This window comes from Plutella xylostella, chromosome 25, assembly GCF_932276165.1.
Source record: "Plutella xylostella chromosome 25, ilPluXylo3.1, whole genome shotgun sequence".
Lineage (NCBI taxonomy): Eukaryota > Metazoa > Arthropoda > Insecta > Lepidoptera > Plutellidae > Plutella > Plutella xylostella.
Genome location: NC_064005.1, coordinates 9,139,372 through 9,161,671, shown reverse-complemented (window position 1 = coordinate 9,161,671; position 22,300 = coordinate 9,139,372). Strand labels below are relative to the sequence as shown.

Here is a 22,300-nt window from a genome sequence, read left to right as displayed (position 1 = left end):
CAGGGCCATGCGATTTTTCTGGATCTTCAGTTAATACAGAGGTGTGAGTTAAAAAAAAATGTAAATGGCTTTTTGATTGATTGTGACATTGTGTTGTACCTATAATAATAATAATAATGTCCTCCTAGCCGAATTTCGGCCACGGCGGCCAATCTCAATTGAGATCAGCCATCTACGCAGGAGTAGATTATAGTGCCCAAGTGTGTGCGCAGTACACAGGAGCACTCTCTGTTCCATCACTCTCATAACCCAATGGGACGGATTGACCGACACGACTGGAGAGAGCTAGGCGCAGGACCGACTGCTTTACATGCCCATCCGACAGCATGGATCGTTTCTCTGTTTCGGACATCAGGTGATCAGCCTTCTATGTCCTAACCAAACTTAGAACCACAATTTAGAAACACAAATTGATGGTCCCACCCGGGAATCGAACCCGGGACCTCTGGGTCATGAAGCGAAGCTTCTACCACTAGACCACAGAGGCAGTTGTACCTATACTACTCGTATGTATCCACGCAGACAATCCCACTATAGTACGATTTTCTGTCCAACAAAACTCGTTTGTTTTGCTAACCGTCCAGCTTTACACACACGTAATCCCATTATTGCTGATCAAATCCGATGTGCTAATATGGGTATAAAATGGCACATGTAAATTAGCCCGTTTCATCGAAACGAAGGAATAAAATCATTTTCATTTTCGCGTCTAGAAAAGGAAAATGGTGAAGAAACTAACTCGTTTATATATAAAAGTTCTTTCAATGTTAATGTTTGTCTTGTTAGTTCGTAAAGTAAAATAGTAGCCCCCTTATTCATAAAAAAGTTACTGAACGGATTAACTATTGAACTGTTCTGTCCCTCTCTGACAGAGAACAATTTGTTCTTTGACAGAGAGTGACAAAACAGTTCAATAGCTAATCCGTCCAGTAACTTTTTTATGAATAAGGGGGTAAGTCTCGATAAATAGACATACCTAAAGCTGGGTCCACATTTATTATGCATAAATGTGTTATAATTTCCTGTATCTGATAGGTACTTTACTTAAGATATATCCATAATTTATTTGAACCGTAGTAAGCTGTTTATAATGTGTTTTTATAGAAAAATAATAAAACAAGGATATTTTTCTAATATATTTTCAAATCTGCCGACATCATCAACCATGATACGACAGAGGATGTTCAAAGGAGGTCACTCTAACTTAAGAAAAGCGAAGTTTCGGAACACAGCTGCGTAACCAGAATCTGTCTCTTTGCATTACGTACCGATTCCGTCACAACTCTCGTTCATTATTTTTATGATAATCTAAAGTCTAAAGTAACTCTCCAGCACATAGACTAACGATATATTAACAAGATGGTATTTAGCACACAAAAGCGAAGCAAAAATTTACCGGTGTTCAACCTAATAAGAACCATTGTACCATTGAACTAATTTAAAATAAGAGCTCAGTGATAGAAGCGGGGCGTTATATGTCGAGAAGTTTATTTTGTACTGTCACTCCATCTAGCCCGTATATTGTTCATCTAAACTCCACCACTCTGCCATAGATCAGTGACAGATCCGCTCTCACCCCGATACGTGTTCTGATGACAGATTGATTGATCATGCGAGTCGCTGTAGCGTTGTATATTGTACGTCACTCGCGTGTTTTAGAAGACAAACTCAGAGATAATATTTTATGGGGTGGAATTTTATTAGTGGGCTTCTTGACATTAAGTTGGAATGGAAATGATTACAATGAAAGTTTCATGATACTTATAAATATCCCTGGCATAGCGTAAACAATAAATAAATATGAGGGGACATTTCACACACGGCCATCCGACCCCAAGCTAGGCAAAGCCTGTGTTATGGGTGTCGGACAGCTGATATATATTATCTACACAAATACATAGATAGATACATATTAAATAGATAAACGACAACCAGACTGCAATAAATAAATCAGCATGTAACTTTAAAAAACTGAACTACCTACCTAGTTAATTATAAATAAAATATTAGCATAACTTCATAAGTAACCTTTCCTTTTTTATGGAAGTATTAATAGCATGTTTTGTAGAATCATTACAAAATGCCGAACCTATCAAACGAACCGCAACATCGCTTCAAGAGTATTAAATTCCTAACCATCTCAATGACAGTCCCGATACTGAAATTTATTAATTACGTCCGTGTCACCGACAAAGTGCGCAATAGGGTGTTTCGTGAATCGTCTGGCTGCGGTGGGCGGGACCAGCAATTGACAGCAACACATCTGAGTTGTTATTTAGAAATGTTTGCTTGTCACTTAGTAATGTTTGGAATCTGACAGATTTTGGATAGTTATGCTATTGATTAAACTGTGCTTACTGTTAAGTATTTATTTTTAAGTTAATTTAAGTGGGGATGGTTGTAAAGTATGAAGTTGAAAATTGCAGAGGCATCAAGTCACTATTTTGCTGCTCTGATATTTAATTTCCACAGTGTACTTGACACTCTTTGATCGTATTCGTATATATTATCCTGATTAAGTATATGAAAATCAAGATAAAACCTACTGTATAAATACTATACTTAAATGCCCGTGTATATCTAAGTTACAATATTGTCTCAGTGAATGTCCTGGGTTTTAGTTCCTAAAGAGCTCTATATAAATATATTTTTTATCGTTTACTAACTGAATTCCGGCTGCACTGGTTTAAATTATAATAATTCAAAAGAGTAAAATTTAACAGCAATTTCAGTAATAGTCTGTATGTGAAATTTCCTACAACACGATAGAACAGAGACTGCCACAACGGATTAAGGTGTAATGTATCAAAATGCTGAAAATTTGCAAATTATTTGCAAGTAATTGACAGGTGACAGTAACATACTTACATGATAAATTGAAATTAAAATGTACAATGAATTATGGACACAGTATAGGTATTGTTCGAAATAATAATGGTTGTCGATAATTATGTTTTTCCTATTATTTTTAATCATCGGCCGTCATGGATGGCTTTATGCCGCTTGTTAGAAATGTAAAAAGAAATAGCTTAATGCATATACTTTCTCGGTTCAGAGGGCCTAGTACAGGTTTGTTAGATTGTCGTAAACTATAAAAGTTTACATTTTGTCGCATACAAAGTGGCGCCTCTAGCGGAAACTATCATGCAACTTTTAACAGCTAATGTATGGAATTACAGAAGTACTAGACGTACTGAAAGTCAAATTGAGACATACTGGAGAATGGAATGCAGTGCTGTGATTGGCTGAATTGTTCGTCAAAAGTAAAATGTAGCGCAGGGAAGCAAATAACTCAGATCAAATGAAGCATTTATCACCATTATCTAAAAAATCATGTTTACAAATCATCCTACGACATAAGTATACTTGACAATGACTGACAAAGGCGAGTTTACTGTTGACTACGTTATTTTAACATCTAGGAGTAAGTTAATTATGTAAATATTTCATCATGCGGGAAGCGTACCTACGTACGCACATTTTTATGTGTCATAAAATGTAATTAGAAATGCGACCGTGTCATTCGCTTTTAATAACCTCCCATGCCTCTAAAAGGCTACATGCATACTCAAATTCAGACCCTAAACATAAGCTTACTGAAGCTTTACACATTACTCGAATAGCTTTTTGAAGATTTCAAAGATTCCATATTATACATGAAGTACCTACTATAAGCAAAAAATCACAGTGATACAGTGATGCAGTTCGCAATCTACCTATGAGCTCTTTCTAAATGCTAACATAAAACATTATCAATATTTCCAAAACTGCATTTAACCGTTTGCCCGTTGTATTCAATGCACGTAGTAAGAAAACAGTGCAATTTTTATAACAGCCCGCAGCCGCATGCAAAGTTTGAAGGCTGTGGTGCGACAGTGTTTAGTACCCCTCAGCGGCATTCGAATGTAACGGACTGAATTGTAAACTAGATAAACAAGGGTCGAAGAGGGGTTTTGCATAAACACGAGAAGCACGGCGATAAAATAAAAAATACCATATTATTTCCCGTCACTTTGTTTTATGCGAATTCCGGGATAAAATTTGCCCGTTACATTACGTGTAACACTCAGATTTTTCATCAAATACTATCTGAACACAAATAACATACTTTTCAGGTCAGTGTTGGACGGTGACGACGTTTCATGCTAGATTGAGGTATTTTGTAGATGTGTGAATCTTGATTCATTCTATGTTGAATACCCATGTTGCTATTTCTCATAGTATACAGGGTGTCCCAAAAGTCAACGTCATCCCTTAAAGGGCTGATAGGTCAGCACATGAGAGGCCAGAATATCACAATATGACCTTAGTAAAAACTCGATAATTTTCGAGATATTGACACTTTTATAAATTTGCTGAAAATCGACACCTTGGATCAGTTTTTTGCGTGCCGCCGGTACAAAAATCCATATTGTTAGAATTTGTTTGGTGTTGCATCACCCTGTATAGCCCTGCTATTGATCGCAGTCAAAAAAAATATCGACTAATGCTGTATGTTTAAAAAAAAACACGGTTTTCAAAGTCATAAAAGGTAGGTAATCGTATTTTTTTATAAACAACTTTGACTCTACATACTGTAAAAAAAATATACCACGCAAACCTGGCACCTTATTTGAAAAGATTGCTCATTTAATGCAGTTTCCAAAATGGTATGAAACGTTGCTATTGTTTCAATTAACAAAAAAGTTATTGCTATTTTAGTACAAAACGACCTCGATGTAAAATTGTTTGAAGGAAATTTATCTGACTGAATTTATTAAGGGTAAGTCATGTTGGAATGAGTAAAAGTAAAATAGGTGATGGGGTCAGCCGTGGCAACATAGATGACGCAAAAATAGCTAATAAAAAACTTACCAAACTCTTATAAAACATATTTTGCGTTTTATTCACCTTATTTTAAAAAAAATTATTGACTTTTATTTTTATTTCTCAAAATAGAAACACCGGAATCGTAATTTACGCCATTTGCTAGCCCGGTCCCTGGAAAGCAATTCGGGAACAAAATTACAAAGCAGTGATTCGCAAAATGCATAGTTCATCGTAATAATGCAATGTGCCGCGTCTATGCCATTACTCGAATGAAACCCTCGGCAAAGAAAAACAGGTACCCAGGCCAGGAGAGAGATCGTGGGCTGTTCTCCGCTAACCACGGCAGCCAGTGTGATGAATTATTAGTGATCGGATCAAATTAGCGCGTGTCATGACTAGGAGCGATGCCAGAGCTTGTGTGTTGACTGCAATGAGCGGAGACGCGATAGTAATTATAAAACATTATAGGGTAACATAGTAGTTATAGGAATTAAATATTATCCAAAAAAGATTAAAATATTATAGGTAAGTAAGTTTGTACCTTTTACGTATAAATAACACACAAAATATTCTCAGAAATTATGTAGGTAGTAGTGCGCGTTATGAATTATGTAAAAATAAAATTCCTTGAACAATTTTATTTCAGTGTTGATTTGCGGGAAGAGCCTGAAAGCTGTGACGAAGTACTGAGTTCCATTATGGACTAAAAAGTAAAAAATCCTCCCATTTTACCCGGAACCGAAAAGCATTGAGCCGTACATTGTACAAACCAGTAGGTATGTACTGTGAAACGCGAAATATCCAAATAGAAAATAATTATTATAAACGTGAAGTTAGTATCGATTATTCTTACTATTTTAAGAGATAACAGCTGCATGTTTTTTTATGAACTTTGGCATGCAGTATGCTGACATCTTGGATCAAGATAATAAACTATAATATATTAACTTTTTAAACCTTTTAAGGCGAAGGGAAACTCGCGTTTAAAGCTATTGGCTAAATTGAAATGTAATCAGAACCCTCAAATAACCATAAGAATGTCCAACAAAAAAAAGTATAACAACCCCTTTGGACTGAAAATGCCAAGCGAAAATGCAATTAAAATCGGGAAAGATTATTTAAAAAGGCCCTTTGGGGGTCGAGCCTGCGGTCGCCACCGGCCCCGACTACGGTCGCCACCGGCCGACGGTCAGTAATAATGCGGCTAAGGGCAAATATTATATTTGTGTTTAAAATTATCTGGAGCATGAAGGAAAAAGGTTCAGACCAAAGTGCCGGACAGCTAATAGGCTTTTCCAGGAAACTAAGCGTTTGAGGACCATCAAGTTTTTTAGGTGGTAAAAGTCACAGCTTTTTATTTTTATACGCTACTGAAATTCTAAGTCTGGGCGTCTTTTTTTGGAAAAATACGTAGAATATTCTTGTATAGTTGTTTCACACAGTAAAAAAACACTATAGCGGTTCAGAATGTAGTTGTAAGCTTGCGATGCCGACAAATAAATCTGAGTTTGCTTAAACTAGGATTTAATTTGCCTCCTTTCGGCTCACTCATTTGGTGGCAGAAAATTAGTCTGTATGCCTGTGAAGTTTACTGAATAGAAACGCAGCCTAAAGGTAAACGTCCACATTTCGGAATCGTCCAAAACGGACGCATCGCATTCAGTATTCTTTGTATAGCAATTCACAAAAACAAGTGCGTCCACTTCATCGACATTGCCGATTAAAATACGTTTGGTCCATTACGTACGATACCAATACGTGGACGCTAACCTAAATTAACAAGAAGAAGTACACCACAACTCACGTATAAATGGGCATCCGGTCGGCGTCCTTGAACCACAGCAGCATGGCCACGTCGCGGACCGACGCCGCCAGGTCGCACGGCAGACGCGTGGCGCCGCGCGGGGCCGACCACACCTGGATCACATCTGGAACAGGGTACGAGGGTTAGTTGAAATCAAACAACCACACCTGGATCACATCTGGAACAGGGTAAGAGGGTTAGTTGAAGTCAAATGACCACACCTGGATCACATCTGGAACAAGGTATGAAGGTTAGTTGATGTCAAATGACCACACCTGGATCACATCTGGAACAGGGTGCGAGGGTTAGTTGAAGTTAAACGTCACACCTGGTTCACAGCTGGGACAGGGTATGAGAGTTAGTTGAAGTCAAATGACCACACCTGGATCACATCTGGAAAAGGGTACCAGGGTTTGTTGCAGCACATCTTAAAAAGGTAAATGGTCTTAAAATACCGGAGCCGTGCTATACTATGTGGAGCAATCAATATGACTGGTTACCGAACGCATTCATAGCAACGCAGCATATCACATTGTCTGCTGAATTAATAATAGTCAGGAAAAATTTTTTATAATAGTCAGGCATAATATTTTTGCCTGTTTTGGTATTTTTGTGACCAATTAACAAAATCTTATTCTAAAGGTGTTCTAAGGTTTCGCATTTGGGTGTCAAGTTTTAGTATATTATTATTATTAAAAAAATATTTGAAATAAGTTGCTCAAAGCTCATTTTTTTCCATTTCTATCACTACCCTACCCACGACCCTAGTTTTTTTTTGGTACAATGATCAATCGAAGAATATTCCGAAACGAATTGGAGCAAGTTGGAGGATTCGGCAGCCATGACTTATCCGACAAATCGAGTTTCATAAATTCCGTTTGACAAATGCCGAATGACACGACAAAGTCATTTGCCGAGAAGTTATCAATATTTTCACACAAAAAGACGAGGAAATCTTGTCCTGAAAATAAAGCCCTACAGGGGAGGACTAAGAAAAAAGGGCCTTGGAAATTTAAAGGAAAAGAAACAATATTGTTTAACAAAGAACATTTCTGCTTTGTGACATCGTACACGGACAAATCACAGATAATGAAAGTGCGTATTGTATTGGACACGGTTTCAGGGAACTTAATTTCCAGTATAATTCTGTGAAATCAACGATCTATCAATGTACTTCCACGGGTCACTCGCCAGTAGATGTGCATTATAGCGCAACTGTTAATTATTGTTATGAACTCGTTCTAAATTCCACGGATATTATTTGAAAACGTCTGCAGTACACCAAACTACATACCCTAAGTCGTAGTTTTGCAAAACGTATTTAAATAGCATTATAAATATTATATTACCATTTTCAAATATGATGTGCGAGCTGTGGATCAAAATATCTCCAAAAAAAGGCCTATTCCGAATGCAACGCGTAAAAACCAAAATCCGTGCAAAACAATAATTAGATCACGTCACCGAAAACGGAACTTCTGAAAGCTCGGATCTAATGATGCCTCAAAGCTTTATATCTGGCTGTGTAGCGTGGGACGCCCTTAACTCGATTCACACATTTCGGTGACCTTTTGATCCAGCGTCGCCTTTGAACGAGCAATGGCCGATTGATGTGGCTGTTGTGGAAAATTAGTGAGAGATTTAATTTCGCGAGACCCGTGACGTCACATTATTGCGTGTTGTTTCATTGGAGCGTGAGTTCGTACGTTTTATTTGGAATTGTAAGTCAATTGTTGGGTTGAAGTTGAAGAGGTCTAGACGGTATTGGGTTTGGCTGAGAGGTGATAAGTGGTGCCGACAAAAGCCAGTCATATTATGTTTTAGATTAGAGTAAAAAATATAGCTGAATAATTTTTTATCACCATTTCACTAGATATGGTTCGAAGATTATAAGATCGGAGTCTAAAAACTTAATTCTTATTGTAATGTAAATAACTCTTTCTGGGAAATGTAAAAATTACAAAATTCTGTGCTAAGCTGATTGGGATTCCGCTTTTCCACGTTCCGTGGCTTGTGGCGTTAAATGTCCGCATTCGTTACTGCGAATTGGGCTAATGCCGATTCTTTTATACTCCTCTCAGTTCTATTGTTACAATTTGTTTTAGGGCGAAGGTTTGTAATGGGAATTTCTTGTTAAACATCTTAGGACAAGACTGATGGGAGTTGGGAAAGTTACTTAGATAAGTATAATTTTAAGTGATGCCAGAACATTGTACACAGGCGTTGCAGATAAAAAAGTAAGATATTATTTGTCGTTTACATTTTATAACTTCTTTTACCACCTACCTTTAGGTATTTTTTAAATAGTTATATCTATAAAACATTATCGTGATGTTTATTTCTTCGTTACATATTTTTTTGTACATAGACTTTTTTTTCTCAGTCTATATTTTATCTATTCACTATATCGGTACAAATGCTACGGAAACAGGATGGTCTCCTTCTTAGGCTATGCACTAGCTTTTGTCACCATGGTGACAAAATTACAGGCTGTCATATTAATGCCCGTCGTTGATTTTCCAGGTTGTGTCAGAGGTATAAGTCACTCGGAGGAGGGGGTCCTTATATGCTTATATGTTAAATTATCATAGCTATCTACCTATATTAGAGTTAGACAACAGCTGTGAAGATAGAGTGGGAAGATCTCGCAGCCGTTGCCCAAGATCGAGTCAGGTGGAGGAATCTTCTCAAAGCCCTTTGTCCCTGCTAAGGCACGCCAGGATGGATGTATGTACATTATGTTCTACCTATAAATTTCCACAATTATGTATGTAACTAAAGCTATTGATGAGAAGCCCATACGTTTCCATTACACGGATAGCTCTCCCGTCATTGTTATATACTGACAATGCAGCGCGACTGACTGCCCAGCTAATGGCCAGTTAATTTCAATTAATCCACCACATCTATCTCCCGTTATTTAGCAGAACCGGCTCTAGTTTCGCGGCCATTCCACTCATTAATACGCAGTTTAACAAATGTATGATGGCGATTATCTGGTAGTTGGGACATAGAATGTGATGATAGTTAGTGCTTGTTTGTAGTGATGGGTCGCAAGAATAATGCAATTTAAATAATTTATAAGGTACCTATCAGAAGTAAAAAAAAATACAGGCAGGATATAAAGAAGAATTTAGATAAAATTACGTTTTAATAATTTATTAGTTTTCCGAAATCAGTATCATCAGCCAATAGTTTTATTATCCACTGTTGGAGATATAAGTGCGTAAATATAGATGCAGTCATAGTATCATAATATCTTACAATAGTTATTTGAGTAATTTCACCTGAAATTCCCGAGAACGCATCCATTTGTATGTGAATAGTTTAAAAACGGTACATCACTAGTTGTCGATGCATGTCGTGTCGTGCGCCATAAAATTAGTGATGGGAGGCGTCGGAATGTAAATAAAATGTATGTGAATAGTAACACTAATATTTGCCCAGGCTGTTACAATTATTGCTTTATGTTAAATTGAACTTAACAAAATACTCGGCCCATACAGCCGATCGTCCATGTAATATTACTTTTTTAATGTTTCGTTATCTTTTTAAAAGTTACCAATAAGAATTTCCCAAAAAAGAAAGAAAACCAAAAAGTTCGAATCCCAAAATAGGCCGAACAGAAACTCTTTCCACACGTTTTTTTTCTTCTTTTGCAACCGGCCAGCCTCAGTAGATTTGTTTATTCAGCGGTGCACGCGGCTCGCTAGGATTGCGATCTATTGGAACTGGCAAATCCTGGCCAAATCTGGCTTTCCTTCCGCCTTTTAATGTACTGATCGATAATTTATTTATTTATTTCACTCGTAATGCGTTTTGGACTCGACTTCTCTTTTGTATTTAGAATCTGGGAAGAGATTTTGTGGTGACTGGTTCAGGAATCGCTATTATGTTTACTGTGATTTATGTCGATTGATATAATTATGATGCTGTTGTGGTTGTACTTCTACCTCCATACTTACCCATAAGTACTATTGATTTTACTAAATGTAAGTTTGTAAAGAGGTTGATAACATAATTCATTGTAACTTTTAGCAAAAATTATTCTCTTTTTTTACTAAAAGGGTGGAAACAAAAATGTTGAGCCGAGATCTCTACATAATTCTAAAAAACAAAACCCCGAAATTTCATTCATCTAGTTATAAAGTTAAATGGACCCGTGGCGGCGTGGCGAACTCATTTTTTTCTTGAAGTTTGAATATTTCCAGTTAAAAGAAGAAACTAAGCGTTTTTTACAGACTTAAAAAAATACTGGGTGTTATTTTTGCTTCAGTGAATGCAAATGAACCAACCCTCGGGTTTACTTTGCAGTAATATTCATTGACTGCCGTCTGTTTGTTACGTGAACAAATGTTTTAGAAGAATTATAATATCTGCTGCTTAATACATTGTGACCATCGAATAAGGTTTGTCATCGTTCTGAAGCGATTCAAAAGCAAACAATTTTAAATGAATAATTATCAAAACATAACATTCTTTTTTTGTAAATTTGTCTTCAAAATCTACCTCATTTTCGATGTTCTAAAAATTTAATTTTCCATAAATAAAATTAGAAAAATTGATCTATAATCTAAAATCTGATCTATTGATTTATTAAAGGTATAATTAATACCTCAATTGAGGAGGCTTCCTTAATGCAGCCTCTTTCACGATGTTGAAAACGCTCTAAAACAATTCTGAAACCCCTCATTGCAAATCAACACGTGTAACACCAAGCTGAAGTCTATCCCGTTGTTAGTTTAACCAATAAACACACACACAAACAACATCTTAGTGTTAGTTGGGTTGGCCTAGTTATTTCGTCAAGTAGAAAATTACAAGGGAACTGGGAATCCCGCTGCAACATGATAATTATGTTTGTGACATCTCGCGGCCAGTCGGAGAACTATTTTAATTTATTCTGAGATAAAATAGATATAATACTCTTTATTTCTACACCAAAAAGAATACATAGGGTACAAACGCGGTCTTATCACCTAAAGGGATCTCTGAGAGACAACCTTTGGATGGATTTAACAAGAGATTGAGATTTGCTGAGAAATATCTTTCTAAAGGGGTTAATTAGCCAAAGGGCTATAGGTAGTGAGCTCGTGATTCTAGACGTTTTCTGTACAGGTTTTAGAAATTCTTGAAAAGATAACTACAGTAACAAAACAGCACCAAAATTTAGGTATTTGAAAAATACATTTTATATCGCCAATTTTCAAAAGTTTTAGAACAAAAGTTGCTTACAATGACCCCCTGCATGATGTTCAGCAGACATTGTAAAACAGGCCCTTAAACTTATAACACCACTTCATTTGTAGCAGATTGCAAACAAGACAAATTAAACCTTTGATGGTATGCATAAGTACCTACTTTAAGAATAATTTACAGTACAATAGAATAGAATAATTTAACAATGCAATATTCATCTCGTGGACTAAATTCATGAGCTAAGTTCTAATTCGACTCAAAATGAGTTAGTTTATTTTGTAACTGAGTCCCTTTGTATGGCGCAGCACATTTTAATTTAAGTATTAAGTATATGAAATCAGATATATTCATATAGGTTTCATATTTGGATCTCATTTAGTATATAATAGTCGAAAATAGAGTAAATTATATACTATTATTGACAAACGTTATTATTATTGACATGGTGAATCGAGTTCCTACTAAGTAATCTATTCACCCAGCGTACTTTAACTAAATAAAATTACATTACGTAAAGTACATATAGGTACTCTTTATATAATCTCGTCTGTTATAAATTAATTGATATTAGGTACATAAATAACAAATCCGATCTAACTTTCGTTGTTATAAATTCAGACGGGTGGTGGGTTAAAAAGGCGTTTCGCTTTATGTAGGGTCTGATAGTGGTTTGCTAGGAACAAGCTGATCTCGCGTTTTTGTCCGTAGCACCCTTAATAACCATATTATTTTAGTATGCAGGTTTCCTTTGAAGTCCACGCTAGGATTTATTTGATTAAAATTCTAATTTCCGAAGGCGTTTCTTTGAATCTCAGCAAGACTATTAAACTAGAAAATAATCAAATAACATTCGTCATAACCGCATATTTTCTTCATTATAAAGAAGCATACCTGCGCTCACGGCGAAAGAAAATGCGCATTTAAAGGTGCATTTCATACAATAAACAATGATTTAGCGTTTCTTGCCTTTTATAATAGTTTTGCGCGTACAAAGGGTAGCGGAGTCAAACAAAATAGAGTTGTGTTTCCTCATAAATGTTACTTTATGCCTTCAGGCTAAAATAACATCGCCGCATGTCGGGTTCGGGCTTCCTCTCTGCTTACGTACGTGACTTACAGTTGAAGACATACTATTGGAGACACCATTTTTGTGATGTAGGTACCTATTTACAAAGGTAATGTATTTATTTATAAATAATACGGCCGTATACAGAAAGAAATCTGGAAACTTATAAGCGCTTACTTTACTATGGTTGTTTTACCCGCGCTTATCAGCGCTGGTTCGAAAAAGTATGGAAAGTGGCAGTTAAGACACTGCTACTCTTTTTGTCTGCTTAAGGGCTACTGTAGCTAAGAAACCGTACGATGCACTAACGTTTTAAAATTGGCATTCGATATTATGATTATGATAGGTATACAAGAAAACCTGGAACGGGACTTGAATATAAATAGAATAGAATGTAAAACCAAAACAAAACCAATTCTTTGGTATGCGAATGTCCGAATCACTATGCACGCCAGTATAAAATGTCTCTTACAATAGAAGAAGGCGTCGCCTGGCTACCTGCACACATGTAGAATACATTTTTTTATTCGTGAAACGTTGAATACGAAATGTATTTTAACAGGAATAACTGGAGAATCGAATTATTCCTTTCTATTCAAGTAGCATGCGGTGGTATTTCGAAATTTTCTACGTGCGTTTTCCTAAAATGTATTGTGTACATGCGTTGCGCCATTGAAGTTTTCTCAAGTGAAAATTGAATGCATTTTGCTCCATTTTAAAATGGTAATATCCTTGGTTTTTTATTGTTTAGATTTAGATAGAGACACATACACAAAAATACCTATAAATTCGAAATGTCGGGTACTACAGCAATATAAACTAAACACATTGGCAGTTTTTTTTTCTTTAATGTTGTGAACTTACATAGATAGACTTGTTTACTTTACACAAAAATACTTTCTGTTTGAGATTAAATTTTCAAAAAGCTCATCAACCATCCCAATAATAAAACAAAGTATACGCTCAAAATTCCAATATTCCACAGTGAAATCATTCACCTATACCAGAGGCAAATTCAGTATAGTAAAACTATTCAACTGCGATTTCAAACTAAGTAAGTATAAGTACCAATAAATTGTTATTGATTTGTTTGATAATGAGATTCATGCGATACATTTCAACTCGATGCCAAAGGGCGAATGCAAGTGAAAACTATAGGTAAGTACTTATTTAGTTGTGTACTGCACGAATAAATTAATAAGTGTAGAAAAGGTAGACTTAATGCTAAAAGCATTTTCTACCAGACAACCAGGACGTAATTATTCGCGATCAGCGCAGTAATTAAAATGTATAAACACCAGAATACACCGAAATTTAGAAAATGGATATATCATTTTATAAGTCGATATGGAGATAACCTCACATAACTTAAATAAAATGATTGTAAATGACTATGACAAACACATATTTTTTTATCGAAATTATTTATTTATTATTAAAATCGGTGGTAGGCAATGATTTCAAAAGGAAGGATACGCCCGTCAGAACGTTTTGTCAAAAGAAAATGGCACCCGCGCGCTGGCCCTAAATTCATACAAATTATGACAGATTTATGAGGTTTTAGGGCCAACGCGAGGGTGTCATTTTCTAGAGCGGTTGGGCCTGTCCTTACGCTAGTAATATATAAGTCAATGGTGGTAGGTATAGCCGTAAAGATTGGATTGGAACCGCCATTTTTTTCCCGAATACTCCCCGCAAATCGGGATCCATACTCATGCATATTCGCGGGCAGAACACAATTAGCCGGACTGGACCGTCGCATAGTTTTCAAGTGGACTAGCAATTACACTGCGGACTCCATCTCTCTTTCGACGCCAATTGGAATATAAATGAAATGCACCGCGATCGTAAAATATGACGGCGGGATTATTCACTTAATATCGGGCGCAAATTGACACGGTATTATGTATTCCTTTTGAGATCGATGATTTTGGGAGTGCGCCGCGTAATTCGGTTATTGACGTTATGATAATGCGCGCGTCACTGTGCTAATAGGTATTGAGTTGGATCAATTTGCATTATTCTTCCATGACGACAAATGAATTCTATATTAATTTTATGCAAAGGATTTTATGCTCGTAAGCCATGGATATTTTGCGTACTCCAAAATATTTATAAAATATAATAATATCGTATTTTCCTGTGCAATTACCACGGGCGTATTTGGATTTTGCTTATTCTTGTACTTCAGCACATGGTCATCCTTACTACATCACATTTTGTTTTTGTATTTAGCAGACTGGAGCTCTCTAAATCATCCAATTAGTCGTCGGATGTCAACATTGTCAACAACATTTTTCTCTTATGACAAGAGTTGCGAATGACCACATTCTTAGCTTTAACGACTCGGCATCCATCTTGGAAATTAAGATTTAATTGCAGCATCGTCAAACCGCGTAATGGCAATGTTTCACTGTTTAGATGTAACATGATTTCATTCCTTTAGCTGAAATTTGGTAGCTAATACATTTTATGTGGTCTAAGCTGAAACAAATTTTGCAATTAGGTTGCAAGGTATATCTAAGTGTTGAGCTACGCTCGGGATCTCAGAATGCAAATGTGTTCTGATGACGTATGGTTCAGAAACGTGGACACTAACCGTTAAAATCCCTCAACGTCAACGTGCTATAGAAAGAGCAGCACTCGAGGTTTCTCTGAGGAATCTTATCGAATAAATGTACCTATATGAAAAAAATACATATATCTTCTCTATTTGATGTCCCGAACAGGCAAGCGTAGCGTTACCCATCTGCAGCATAATAATTATGTTGGACAAAATCATGTATTTATATAGTTAATCACACTAAGCATTTCAGCCGAATCACGGAACTTTATCCAATTATAAATCTAGTTCATCAAACTAAGATCATCAAGTTTGTTGACTATTTGACCTTTAAGATCGCGCGGACTTCTGTAATGAAAGTGGAAAGGACATTTTCATTAAGGGTTGTTTTACTAAAGACTTGAGCGTATAAGAACTTAGAGACTAAACAAGTTTGGAATTTAATAACCATCAGAAGATTATGGTGAAGTTGGCACACAACTACGCTATATTAGCACGGAGATTGGAAAGTTTTACTTACTATCTGAAATACAAAGTGATTAAACAACTGTTTCAGTCACAATACCGAGTAGTTCATAAAGAGACATAAGTTCTCACAAAATCTGTGTTTGTATTCGAAGACTGATGGAATACGCCGTTGCAAAATAACAAAAGCTAAGTGGCTCTTTTGAAAACACGTCCTAATCTCGCGCTATCGAAAAATGTATAATCTTCCTTCTTACGCTGTCGGGTAAAAATACAGCAGAAAATTATGAATATTAACTTGACGGCAAGTTGCAGTGTAATTTCCGTCACGGAATCACAAAGACAAGTCTTAAGCTCTCTCTGTGTCCCGCTTTTCTTACTAAAAGATGTCTTTCAGAATTTGTGTAAGGATTAAAGATAACTAGAAAGTAAATGGAGCTGAAAGTTGAATGATTACGGCCGCGTTCTTCTCAGGTTTGAAGCTCAGGTAAGAAGATAAAGTAGACGTTGAAACACTTTAATAGGTTCAGAAGCGGTGGTAAGTTAATAAGATGAGTAAAAATTACGCCATGATCACTGATCCATAAATAAAAATAATAAAAACAGAATATTTAACAAGGGTATAAAACAGAAAGAGCTGATTTTTTATATAGAATTTCTGGCCATTTCCGTTTAGCACTTTACAACACCATGTTTTTAACTAAACCGCCAAAGAGTTCTTTCTTATAGAGAAATGAACGGTTCAAAATAGATGTGAGAAGTTAAAGCTGATATGCACTTGAATAACGCGGGAGGGTTAATCTATATTGACGAATAACGAACAAATGAGTGCAATCGGAACGATTTATGCACTCACGGGCAATGAAAAGGTTCCACTGAGAAAAGCACTAAATCGCCCTCGCCCTCGCCATATCTCTGCCTCTACAACATTGAAGTACCTTTAACAGAGCATCAGGATATTACCAAATAAATTCGGTAGTATTTTTTTCAAATTTTAAATTTAAAGTTTGAAAAAATTGCAGGCGTGGTGTTGGAATTTTGTGAGTGGAACTTTTTCATTGCCCGTGAGTGTACAACGGTATAGAGTTGTAGCTCGTGCAGAAGTGCTCCGAAACTTCATTATTCGTCGTATAGAGTGGCCCCCTAGTATATGTATGTACCATCTTCCACATCTGGTATTAGAGGAAATTGCTCTGCAGACGTACGAATGAGGAGTCGCTGCATGCCATTGTCGGGCAAAGACTAGTGTCCTGTGTGCAGGAGTGGTGCAGATGCGACTGCATCAAGAAAAATAAAAATACTGAGGTCGAAAAAAAAAAAATATTTGGTATATATTTCTTATACTTATGAGATAATTTTTATTTCTTGACATAGGTCATCTATGAATATAGGTATTTCTGTGTAGATTAGAATATTATATCATTTACTTACATTTTTTAACTGATCATTAAGTAATCTAATTTTGTTTCAAACGACACGACAGTGTAAAAGTAACAATTTATAAAAAACTAGCTGTCCCCGCGCGCTTCGCTTCTCCTTAAAAAGTTTTCCCGTGGAAATTCCGGGATAAAAATTAGCCTATGTTCTTTCAGAGGTCTTTCATACGGTCTAGAGACCGTATGTTTACCAAATTTCATTCAAATCCGTTCAATAGTTTTGGCGTGAAAGAGTAACAGACAGACATACAGACAGACAGACACAGTTACTTTCGCATTTATACTATTAGTTAGGATGATTATGTTGCTTATTACAGTAAATACCTGAGAACCTGCAGTTGGACAACGTGTTCGATCAGTGAAATTCTAACTCTTATTTAAAAAGGCATTTTCATTGCAATAACAAATGTTTGCAATAAAATTGGTAATTCATCTTTGATGCAATTCAAATTTCATCATCTTCATCGTATAAAGAATGAAGAATCGATAGATAATCTTCAAGCTCACATCTTCCTTGCCAGATGGAATCATTATTTTTAATATTCACTTTAAAACTTAAGTATGATATTATGTGTGTCATATAAGTTAACGTAATTCTAACGGGAGGTGAAATAAATCGTAATTTTAAGCAACTTTTGTTCTTGGGAAAATTGCGAAACACACAACGATAAAAATCTTTTGAAAACTTTAGCAATAAAGATATACAGGGTGTTGCAAAAAAAACGTTCTCCATAGTAAATAGACAGTTTCTATGGAAAAGGGTTTTTTTTCTTCAATTTTGAAAACTCGTACACAAAAGTTGTTCAGAATGACCCCCTGAGCCACCCTTTTTCGGCTTAGCCCTTTTGCAACTGCCTGTAGATTTGAAAAATTCAATCAAGTATACCTACTATGATATTTCCTGCTGCTCCGTAGTCGTGTGAACGACCAGAAGTGGCAGTTAGCGGAGGTAGGATCGCAAATCGCCACTTCTATGATTCTATGCGCATGCAAACGGGACATGCACTTATGTTTAGTAGATGTACTTACTAGTGGTGGGATGAAGGCCGAAGCCGTGTTTACTATACTAAGAACTCATGTTTTCTCTTGTGCCATGAGCCGTGGTGGTGTAACGGATAAGTCTTGCAACTTTTATTGAGTCATAGGCTTAGTGAGGTCATAGGTTCGAATCCGGCCATACTAATGTATTCTGTAGAAACAATAAGGAATTTAATTACAATTATACCTCGTGCTCTTACGGAGAAGGAAAACATCGAGAGGAAATCTATACATATACACGAGATGTGTAGCCTAAGTGCATTCCAAAAACGGCGATAACCTATAACGTGTGTGCAAAACAGTGAAAAGCGAGTGATATTTTTATTATTTTTTATTCCATTCTATAAACCAAAAAGCCGAAGCGCCCTCCCTAACTATAAAATGGCTGCTTCACCCCAGTCCAGCAAGGTTTCTCTAGCTTGACAAAAACTTGACGAATCAGAGCTCTCATGCAATCTGTACTTTCAGGACAACAATATAGAGTTGAGGTTAAAACAACAGATCTTGTTTTTTCGTTATCTAGAGTGACCCGCAGTCTGCAATCGCCGTGAGTGAGGAAATTCCATAAAACCGTATGTGTTGAGTGTTAACATTCAATTCTGTTCCGTCTTCCAAGTTTATTGGGTGTTTCATTAGCGTATTTTTTTTCTATTTGACTTATAATTCCCACGAGAATTTTAAAACGTTAAATATAACGATAACGGTATGAATCGGATGTTTCCGATATTTTACCAAAAGTACCCTAAATTTTAACTGCTACAATTTTTGTACATAATAATATCAAACTCGCAAATTTTGCACAATTTATTTACTTTATAAAAACTTTCAAAAATAATCTGGAAAAATCTCTCGGCTAAATGGAAAATCACAAATTGGAGTTCCAATTTGAACCTCAAGAAAGTTCTATACATTGATTCACCTGAGCTCTCAAACTGCCATCTATACCTATTATCTAATGAAAATTAAACTACATGGGAGGTAACTGAAAATCAGTGGTTTGTCCCTAAGGGCGAACATATGCGCTGAGTTGCTTCCCTCTTGGTCTTCTTCAACACACACATTTCCCATAATTTAGCTGTACCTATCTTATTTGTTTTAACTACTTATGTGTTATGTTTAAGTGGAACAAATAAATGATTAATCTATCTATCTATCTAATTTGATTGAATATTGATTGATGTGCCTCAACGCATTCCACCAGTATGGATGGACTAGTTGTTGATATTGGCGAGCGGCTGTTAGCAGTATGGAAATAAGTTTATTTGTGCAGGTTCGTTTGCAATGTGTTACGTTGTTGATGTAGTGTGGGTTTATCATGGCATAGATGTACACATACACAACACATCTAGAGGTTACAAGCTCCTCCTAGTTATCAAAGTAAAAATACCTACACTCGAGAGCAATTAAAAAGTTCAACTTATAAAATACTAGCTGTTCCCGCGCGCTTCGCTTCGCCCTAAATAGTTTTCCCGTGGGAATTCCGGGATAAAAAGTAGCCTATGTTTTTTCCCAGGGTCTAGACCGTATGTATACCAAATTTCATTCAAATCCGTTCAGTAGTTTTGGCGTGAAAGAGTAACAGACAGACAGACACAGTTACTTTCGCATTTATAATATTAGTTAGGATTAGGATTTACGTTTTTAGTTGGTAATTTTATGTACTTCAATATCGTTATTTCACGTTTTGAAGTAATTTATTGCTATAGTCACTGGAACTTTTCCATTGCTAGTGTAGTTCAGTAGGATACGAGATGTGAAGGTTCTACAGAAAGCTTGAAGCTGTTATTATTCATATTTAAGTTCTTCATTTGTCTTTGCAGGCTAACCAACCTAGTGTTCAAGCTCATTACATAGAAGTGTATTGTATAAGTACTTTATATTATTGGCATAAATAATAAATTATAGACTTACGACTCAAATAATTAGCAAGTGTATAATTGGGTGGGTTTATGTATTCAAGCACCGAAGATATCAGTTTTATATTCCCGAAGACACTTAGAAGGGGGCTATCACAGTCAAGTGGTTCATAACTTTATTTGAGATGTCCTGACTTTATGGCCGAAGGCCTGCGGTCTATAAATTAAGTTGAGCCATTCGTCTTCAACGATACGGTAGTAAAACTGTGGACTACGTTTTATTAGGCTAATGCCAACAGCATGCTAGGTTATGATTTTAATGCCACCAGTATTCTGGGCACGGTAGCTGTTTTAGACATGCATCCGTGGATCGAAATAGCATGGACATTCGATCGAATCAATCAATTCAATCTTCATTGTGTTTTTTTTGTCCTTAAGTCAATACGAAGTCAAATAGGCTGTAGTTAAAATTAATGTGGGATCCTTATCATTATTATTATTAAAATTATTTCAGTTAACCTTGGGAGTTGTGGAGAAAGTAATAGAGAGATAGACTGAGAGGATAATAGTTAATATGAATCATTATGTTTATGAGGCCTACGTCCAGCAGTGGACTGCCATAGGCTGATGATGATGATTATGTATATATTATAATGCAGAATACGATCACTTAGCTTGCTAAAGTTACTGGTACGGTAATAACAATATGCTTAATAATATTCTATGACTTGTTATTGTCTATAATTGTAAGTCACCGTAATTAAAATCATATGAACATGAATCGTTTTCCCAACCAGGTTATAAATCCGTCATCATCATAATGTAGTATTGATTATTAGCTACTTTAAATGAACACCATGTGGCGCCATCTAGTAGTAGGTAACTTTCTGAACTATGCAACGTTAAATCTTTTAATATTACAAATTATTGAAGGGAAGTAACAACATAATTACTACTTATCGCTAAAGTAGGTATTAACGTAACTAAAAAAAAAAACTTCAAAGATTGTGAATTACAATCTAGCCAATTTTAGTTTTACCAAGCTCATAATTTGCCAAATTTTAGTTTCACCAAGCTCATAATTTCCAAGTCAACTGTTTACCACTAGTGTATACGCGTGATTCACTGGCGACTCGCAAACGAGTGGCATTTTTAATTGATCGACGACTTCATGTGGTGATGTTGCGTGAATCATTTGTTACGATGATCGTGATAAATTGAACGAACGAATGAGTTTATTGAGATAAGTACAGGGATTTGATCGTGGTGCTCAGATAGGGTCAGGAGGGTTATTCTATACCGGTGAAAACTTACTGCCGAGAGCTGTCGTGTGATTGGCATGTTTAATACAGCGACAGATAGAGTCGTGGATCGCGCAGCAGCGCTCTGAAATTTAGTTTTTCGTCGTATATAGAGTGACCCCCCAGCTCCTTAGTTCACTGTTATGCAAACTGAGAGATGTCGTAGGCATACAGGCTAGAATTTAATCTGTGACCTTCCCGTTGCCAGGTCAATGGAACGGACATTCTGAGACTTTTCTTTTATGGGACATGTGAAAAACAAGGTGTTTCTTAGATTTTGATCGATTAGGAATTTACACTCACTATACATAATATAACACCTAGCAGCGCATCAGAGTATTGCCAAGTAAAAACGCAAAATTAAATGTTTTACTAAAATTGGGGTAGTTCTGTGGCATTTTCTAAGTGGAACTTTGTCATTGTTCGCGAGTATATAAGAAGCGTAGTTATTATCAGGCTCCAGTGTATTTTCAGTGACTTCATAACTGGTTAATCTTTGTCATAGGCACCACTCACGCATCACGCGCAGCATAATATTCCTTTTAAACGAAAATCCTCCTAAACTCCTCATTCGCATACAAAGCTGAATCCTCGTGAAACAAACAAGATAATATTCTTTTAAAACGCGACCGCCCGCGCGCCCGACACATACATAAAACATGCCATCTTCGCCGCTTAGATCTAATAAACTGGTGCCATTCTGCGTTTTGATGTTGAGTAACAAAACAGCGCTCGTATGTTAGTGCTAATGCTGTTCTTTTGT

The 22,300-nt window shown here is 36.2% G+C and overlaps 1 protein-coding gene across 1 annotated transcript in view; it reads right to left on the bottom strand.

The window, feature by feature from the left end:
* Window positions 1–22,300, bottom strand: part of LOC105384855 (hemicentin-1) — a 91,628-nt gene that overhangs the window by 43,570 nt on the left and 25,758 nt on the right. Inside the window, exon 3 of the mRNA XM_048630141.1 lies at window positions 6,614–6,737. Coding sequence (XP_048486098.1) covers window positions 6,614–6,737 — 124 coding nt within the window. The remainder of the gene's footprint in view (window positions 1–6,613; window positions 6,738–22,300) is intronic.